The sequence below is a fragment of the Physcomitrium patens genome, chromosome 7, assembly GCF_059467195.1.
Source record: "Physcomitrium patens ecotype Gransden chromosome 7, ASM5946719v1, whole genome shotgun sequence".
Classification (NCBI taxonomy): domain Eukaryota; kingdom Viridiplantae; phylum Streptophyta; class Bryopsida; order Funariales; family Funariaceae; genus Physcomitrium; species Physcomitrium patens.
Window position 1 is genome coordinate 14,679,711 of NC_143416.1, and position 8,609 is coordinate 14,688,319.

At 39.2% G+C, this 8,609-nt stretch overlaps 1 protein-coding gene across 1 annotated transcript; it reads right to left on the reverse strand.

Annotated features, from left to right (window-relative positions):
- Positions 1–1,765: 1,765 nt before the first annotated feature.
- LOC112285008 (glucose-1-phosphate adenylyltransferase small subunit, chloroplastic/amyloplastic) lies at positions 1,766–5,996 on the reverse strand. Its single transcript, XM_024525443.3, has 9 exons — positions 5,588–5,996; positions 4,903–5,199; positions 4,421–4,690; positions 4,013–4,192; positions 3,583–3,686; positions 3,291–3,402; positions 2,980–3,078; positions 2,604–2,723; positions 1,766–2,463 (listed from the first exon to the last, which is right to left on the reverse strand). Exons 1-9 carry the CDS (start codon positions 5,867–5,869, stop codon positions 2,347–2,349), a joined length of 1,581 nt encoding a protein of 526 aa, XP_024381211.1. The 5' UTR covers positions 5,870–5,996; the 3' UTR covers positions 1,766–2,346.
- Between the last annotated feature and the right edge of the window lie 2,613 nt (positions 5,997–8,609).

Consider the following 8,609-nt stretch of genomic DNA (forward strand, 5'->3'; position numbering starts at 1 on the left):
TTAAATAAAATAATGTCTAATTTTTTTATAAAAATATTTATTCAAAGCAACATATTGATTCAGAAAAAAGATGCAAATTGGTCAAAATGTCACTTGAGTTCTTTCTTAGAGATTAATTTCACAACTTCAAGGTCCATATTTTGGCAATATGTTAAGAGTTTTTTTTTCAAATAAATGTTGATATTGCTTATATGGCTTTGGAATTTGACCACAACCTCTATTAGAATGAAGATTTGGTGTTGCTTAAATAAAAATGGTTTTTATTTTATTTTATTTTATTGTTTGCAAATTGTATAAATATCTTAGCTCCAAAACATATTAATTAAGATGATTTGTTGACTTTTGCACTAAATCTTAAATTAACCTTTTACATATTCTAATCAATATCAAGATTAGGTAATTCAATGATATTCATAGTATTTATTTGATATTTAAGAGAAAAAAAAGTATATCAAATTTTATAAAATAATATTTATTTATTTATATGAATATATATATATATATATATATATATTTTTTTTTTTTTTCATATGAAAATTTTAAATATTAAAATTAAAATTACATATTTTTATTATTCAATCTACTAAAAAAATATCTAAAAATTCTAAAAAAAATTATAATTAATATTGAAGCTTAGATGTTAGTAACTTTATGCTTTAGTTTAGATTCTAAATCAATAAAAATCTGAATAATTAAGCTACATCTTAAGAAGTATCAATCAAGTATAACATTGTATAATTTTTGTTGCAATAATCTATTTGAAATAAGTTTTTTTTAATGGATATAACATTGTTGATAATATTATATGTTATGTAGATGGACTATAATCATTAAGTGTATTACACAAAACACTCAAAATCTTCATTTTCAAAATTCTTAAGATTTTGCATGGAAACAATCCCTTATCATTATTGTCTTCTGATGCAATTGAGATAACGGTTCAAGGTGAAATAATTTTCACTATGTATTCGAATATGTATTAAATCACAAAACAAATGATTCATTCATTTTCGACCACAAGTTTTAACTTACCCTACAGCAAACCATTTTCTATATTGGTATTATGCTGGATCAAAAATAGATTGTGAATTAGAAAAGGAAGACGCAGTTTGTGACAAGAACCTGCGTAGTAACTGTGCCAAAACAGGTTTAATGTTGTCGTCAGAGCAAGCTTTCATGCTTTCATACAAGACCCTGTGTTCAAACTTCACTACAGGTTAAACTATTCTCTAAGCCCCACATATCAGTGTCTGACGTAAATGTTTGCACTTCATACAACACCATGCACTTTTTTTTATGAACAAATGCTGACCATATTATGATGTTGGATTAGTTGCTCTTACTGCAATGAATGAGAAGTTTAAGGGTGTTGGTTGCTTTTGAAGACAATCACAGTACTTTCTACAGAATGTTGGATGTGTTAGATGACGCTGCAGTTTAGTCCAAGTTTAAGTTGTGAGGATAGTAAATTTTGAATGTGAAGATTAGTGGTTGCACCAGCAGTGATGTGTTAGGAATAGCGACATCAGCAGGGATGTTGTGAGCAGAGACAGATTATTGGTAGTGATGTTAACTGTAATATATATCATCAAAAGTTCATAAAAATGTTCACATAATGCAATATTTCACCAGAATTCACCTATTGTCACATATATTCTGTATACAGTTTAACTGCTTCTCTTGACAATAGAGACAGTTCATGATATTGAAAGTTCATACATTGAGTGAGATTTATTCATCACAATAATCACATACCACTGAACCCTTTTTGACAAATGGTGCATTATATGACTCATGATTCAAATTTAAGAATTGGTTCATGTCTGTTTACAGTGCATATTTGAACCAATGCCTAAGGCTTGTATACATGTCTACCAAAATTGACCATCACCTCCCTGCAACGCAGTGTCACATCATCACCAAGCGCTAACCTAATCATCTGCTTGTCGGTGAGCTTATTAAAACTAGAAGGGCTAGAAATGTGAGCAAGAGGTGGCACTTCACAATGAATTTACCTACAGGGGAGAAGAAGAGGAAAAAACTAAAATAAGTAATGAAGGAAAGAAAGAAAGACGTGGGATAAACATACCCATGTAATCCCACCCTAGACCTACAAGCTCAACTGTATAAAGGTTGACGGTTTATGGTCTAACAGGTGCAAAGACCGTCCCACATCTACGTTACACTTCCCCTCAAGTTGCTACAAGCCCTGGCAGGAAAAAGGCAAAATACGCTACTTCCGTGTTTGCATCAGATTTTCTATCACTACCCAGGTTAGAGCTTTTCGCATAAAGGAGATACTCTATTCTCTACTGCCCTCGGACTTCTCATCTCAAGCGAATAAGCTTAGATGACCGTTCCGTGGGGAATGATTGCGTCCTTGATAATCGTAACAATTCCACTCTTAATAAAGTATCCATCTGTTTCTCGTGCAGCCTCCTCTACACCGCCCACGTTAATAATCTACACAAAGGATAACGTCCGACCATTAATCCATATTCAAAATGGTAATACTTCCATGTATGTATTATACAAGACTTATGAAACTCATTATGTGCATATGAATACTACTTGCAGCTTACCAAAGTGAGAACAAAGCATACCTTAACATTCTCTCCAATTCGTGCATTTTTGTCAATGATTGCTCTTTTCACTACAGAGTTTCTTCCAATGCCCATGGGTATGCCACCTGAGGCTAGCAACTCGTTTCTTTGCTCATCGGTCTGCCACACACAAAGAATGATCGCTCCATTAGAAAGTTGTCAAGCATCAAGATCTATGTCAGCCTCTTTCTAATCAACTTGGCTGTGTCCGCAGATGTAACAAATAATTACATGATTCGGAACTCGTATTGCAGCGAATTCCTTATACTTGTGAAGTCGATTAATACGCCACTTAGGAATCAAGCTTCGCAACAAACAGTTAATAACATTCAGTTATGTAACTCGTACGACTGAACAGAGGATTTGTTTTGAATACCTCATAGTAGTCAGCACCCATGAGAAGTGCATCTTCTACAACTGCACCTTCTGCGACCCAAGACCTCAGGCCAACCACTGAGTGGAAGATTTTAGCGTTCTACACGTTTCAGAAGAAAGGTTGGTTAGCAGAGTGGTACATCCAAATTAGGCCACCTTCTTAATATAAAAGTTTCAATTCTTGGCCATCCTACAACATTCCCTATGATAAAACACAATCTCCTGAGTGGGTTAAACCCAATTTTAGCGTATGATGAGGCAAGTAAATCACATTTTAACCCAACAAGGGTGAAGCATCTCTGGGGATCCTACCTTAATGACACATCCTTCTCCGATCACGCTGTCAGTTACATCAGCATCCAACATCTTTGAGGGAGGGAGGAAGCGAGCCTGTGTGTAGATAGGGGCTGACCTATCGTAGAAACTGAAGAGGCAAAAAGCAGCATGTTAACGAAAAAATGATTGCTTTAGTGGATTATCCTACAGCATACCTAAATAATAATAAGCAATTAGCAAAAGGCGAAGTTCAAGGGAGGCTGTCATAAAAGGAACTTGCAGATCACAATACGATTGAATTTAATTCATCTAATTGCTGGCTACTCACCTGAAATCTGGCACGGGCTTCTTGGTGATGCCCAAATTCGCGTTGTAGAAAGCCTCGATAGTACCGATGTCTTCCCAGTAGCCATCATACAAGTACGCTTGAACCTGGTACACAATCCAGTCACAATACAATTGGGAACAATGCGGGTCATTGCCACTGAACATCACGTTCACAGACAACCTTTGGAGATATCTCCGAATATTCAGTAACCTTTCCACGCTATCCAAGTGCGCGCTGGGCAATTACTGCGAATTCAGTCGTCAGAAATAGCTCTTTAGCTAGTTTACTTAAAAGACCTAGCTAGCGTCGCCTTGTCACTCCTCTCAAGAAACTAAGACTAATAAAAATAATCTTTGCCCTCCAACAGTTGGAATGAGTATACAAGCAAACGTTTTAATGGAGAAGAGAAATCTTGCAAGCGAGTTCTGACCTTCATGCCCATTTTCGTAGCACCAGGAATGACCTCACTTCCAAAATCATTTGCCTCGGGGAATTCATTACGAAGCAGAGTGATCATAGCCTCCTTGCTGACGACGTAAATACCCATACTTGCAATGTAGGGCATTTCTTTGGCCCTCTCGGCATCTAAACCCAAAACTGTCGTGTCCACCTGATTCATCATACACCGTATGAGGTAGATCATCAGAAAACTTACAATGTAGAAGAGATCTCACTGTAACAACTCAATAATCCTCCATAAGATTAACTTGATTCCTCAAATAGTTACTCTCTCTTAAATATTCTATCGCCTAGTGTTCTACTCCGAATTTGTTGGGACAAGATGATCCACAAACAAGATCTTAAGTTTATTCTGTCGGTTTTTGACACCGCTGATTACCTGCATAGCCTTGAGCTCGTCACCCTTCGGTTTCTCGGCAAATTCAATGATCCGCCCCTGATCATTGATCTTCATCAATCCAAAGGCGGTGGCACGAGCTTCATCCATAGGCAAAGCAGCAACAGTAATATCAGCATTTGTCTCACGATGGACTTGGATGAAGTGCTGGTAGTCCATTCGATACAAGTGATCTCCGGCCAAGATGACATATTCCAAAACTTGGGCTTCCTCAAAAAGCCACAGATATTGCCTCACTGCATCGGCGGTTCCCTAGAACATCAAAATTTACAACACAGTTTACTAGAGGGCGTATACACAGTATCTTTCGCAAAGCGTTGAGTCCAAAATTCCCATACATCCGATTTGTCTACAGAGTAATTCAATCTCAGCGTGAGGACATCAGGTAAGACTGGGAAGATTCTCAGAGAATTGCACAGCCCATTCAAAAACCCACGATTGTGAATTATATGCAGGTATCATACCTGAAACCAATTAGGATTCTCGGGACTCTGCTGGGCAGCCAAAACCTCCACGAAACCTTCATTCTTGTACCCTCCCATGTTACTAGCGTAAGCTCGGGACAAGTGTCTGTTCAGAGACGCTGAGTTAAACTGCGTGAGCACATATATCTTATTGATGTTGCTATTGATACAGTTGCTGACGGGAATGTCGATCAACCGGTAGTTGGCACCTAATGGCACGGCTGGCTTCGCGCGCTTCTTAGTCAGTGGGTACAGACGGCTTCCAGCTCCTCCACCAAGAATAATTCCGAGCACACTCTGCAATATCCAAAATTCACATAAACGTGATTAGAGCACCGCATATACAAAACAAAGCGATTCCAATGACCACACGCAGTTCCCGAATATTCAAAAAATAATGAAGGGCAACAAGTTCCACGAGCAAAACGTAAGCCACATTACAATTCAAAACAACCACACTCTCTTGATTATGTCTTACCCCCACTGACAAAGCATATTCCAATGGCTTATTTCCTCACGCCTACAATCAGCTCACATTCCCACACGACAATGCACGAGACCTCGTCCAGAACTTGCGAAACTTAAGAACACCTATGAGACTCTAAGAAGAACCCACATGAGCGCGTACTGAACCACATTCTTCGGAAAACTCAAACTCTAAGACAACAAGGGATTACTGTCTTACCCGGCTAGCGTCCGGATCAAGGCAAGCCTCGACACTCACTGGCGAATCCGACACGTTGCGGGGCGAGACCACAACCTTGCGATGTCTCTGCCTACGGAGGGTCACATTGGAAGAAGACAGAGCTACTCCGGTGCCCCGGAGCGACGAAGAGCTTGAACCCAGTTGAGCATTACCACCGGAAACAAACGCACCACGGGTAGTTCGTTCAACTGAAAGACGGGCGGGGGAAGCAGCAGCGGTCGACGCCGCTGCTGCTGCAACCGCTGCCAGAGCAGCCGCCATCTCCTCCAATCTCACAACCTCTTCACCGTAATTCTCTTAACACAAGCTCTCTCGCTCTCTCTCTCTCTCTCTCTCTCTCTCTCCCTCTCTCTCAACCCCTAGATGCTCTTCAGGTGCAATTTGTGGAAACCCAAACTGCAGATCATGAGAAATCCGCGATTCCTCTTCAAGGTCCCGAGCTGAAACATTCCTTCCGAGAAGGTGCTGAAGACAGTGAACTGATCGATGGTGCAGAAACGGCCCACAAGCGAAGGGCGAATGGGAGATTTTTTTGCAGAACGAGGCGGGAGAGGCCGTCCACGAAGTAATTTAGAACGAGCTCCACCATCAGATGAGTGGAATTGCTACCACTGATGAAATGGATCCGTGGCCGATACTGACCTTCCAGTGATGCTACTCGAACGATGCGCTCCGCCATCGCTAAGTTTAGCCACGTCCTGTGACCGCGCGCGGTTTCAGACGCCCACGGAGACAGCACCCCTGCTGAGGGGGCATCGCTCCTATCGTCCATGTCACCACGCGAATATAGTTGTCTGCTCGTTGACCTCATTTTGTTCAACTCTAGCCTTGGTTTCCATACCGTTTTAATCTCTGAGCATTCATGGAAGGATGTTTTCTATAATTTAGGTTAGTTTGTGACTTTTGTCATTGAGCATTTAACTATATAAATTGTTGAGTGAACCCAACTATTTATAATTTAAATTGAAAGTACAATTCCCTTAAACACTAGATGACATTTAGTTGTTAAAAATCAACCTCCAAAGTAGAATTCCAATAATTTTATATATACATATCTATATATATATATATACATATCTATATATATATATATATATATATATTGGATGTTTCGACCCTTCTAAGAAAATCATAACATTCTCTGATCCCCAAATAAATCATTCAGGAATGTTTTGGTCAACTCATTTTGAGGTTAGCTTCCAAAAAGGACACTCACATCCATGAAATCCTTTTACCTTTCTCCGAGAGGAATATGCCATCGTTTGCGGTACCTATTTCCGCGGCTCTCATACAGCCGCGAGAACCTATAACCGGATGAGAACTCACACCAACGCGGCCAACTGGCACCGAGGGGGCTGAGTTTGTGGGGAGGGGGGGGATTCCGTTTGAGTGATTGAGATTCTTTTGGGAAATATCAGAAATAACACATATAGGATACTGGTCCCACTTGCATGGTGGCCCTGTGAAGTGTGAGGCCCCTGTTTGTACTCACTTGGAATGTGGCTGGTGATGTGTGCTTTCTGCACGGGCACCCACACACTGTTCATGAAGAGTTGCTCACGGTATAGTCGCTCTCATTTGGCTCTGTCAGGAATGAATGCCGTTGGATGGATGCATGAATTCAGATTCTTCGGTGCAACGATCCGTTGGTGATGACGTCCGAGATATTATCGATTCAATCAGTTGTGGATGCTATCCAACGACAGTTTCATCCATCAGGAGACAAATCTGATCCTGTGCTTCCTGTAATCAATCTTGCAACTAATTAGAGGAGAGATTTTTTGGGAAGGTCTTTGCCACTTCACAACATTCCAGGCATTTTTCATTTGTTTTGATGTCACCGTAGGATTCATTTTTTTATATTTTTTATGTTTTTTTCCAGTTTTTTCTACTTTCATCTGTATCACTTTCTGATGAAGTTTTGTCCTTTGGACGTTCTTTGATATTTGCACCCACAATTGTCTCGGGGAAGCTGTCTGCACATAAGATGTGGATAGAAAACAATGTACAAACCCTCTGTTTTTTTTCTTTTTCTTTTTTTTCTTCTAGTTTTTCTCTTTCCGCAAATGATCGTCAAAGTTGAGAGTCTCGTTTCCACCCTCCTAACCAATGAATTCATTGCTATTCAAAGTTTTGAATGAAACAGGGAGGGGGTCACAGACCACGATATGTTTGATTTACATTTCAAAGGTAGAAAGGCACAAATTCTAGTAAAAATCTAAATGAAGTTCACGAGAAGAACAAAACCAACTTTCCACAGATGCCACTTTTTGAGTGAAATTGACAAGCGTTTCAGATGGCGAAGAGGACATATTTGAAAGCAAGAAAAAAATAAATACACAATGAATGATAATTGAAATGAAAGATGAGTCACCCCACTTCACCCTAAAGTTGGAATAATTCTAGCTCAAAGGAAGCCCTGCGACAGTGATTGAAGCAGGGTTGAGTGCAAAGGAGGGGTGTGGAAGAGATGATGAATATCTTCTTCGCAGCTTTAGGGGATGACAGTATTCAAGTCATGAGGATATGCCTTGAAGCGAAATGAACCGTAGGGAACAAACAGAGTGCCTGCATTCACTCACAGCTGTGCAAGGCCACCTCATGTCCCCACCTCAGATCTTTAACTGTCCTTATGTCCCTCGTTACTGAGGGACACATGGCTGGTGTCTTCCATTTCTGTCCTTGCCACTTGGCCACTATATATATATATATATATATATATACATTATTGTGAAATTTTCTATGTAATATGAATTTTTAATTAAACTATGTTATTTAAAGCATCATACTTACATTTAAGGTATAACTATGATGTTATTTACCAAAAATTACAATTCTGATTATTATAGTTGTAATTTTTGTATTTAATCATCACATAAACATATATTTGGGTATATTAAATTAATCCGCCTATTTATATACAGAGAGAAAATATTAAATTAACCCACCTATTTCTACTTTATTTTGCTCTTGCATTGCTTAGGACTTTGCATTTTGTCAC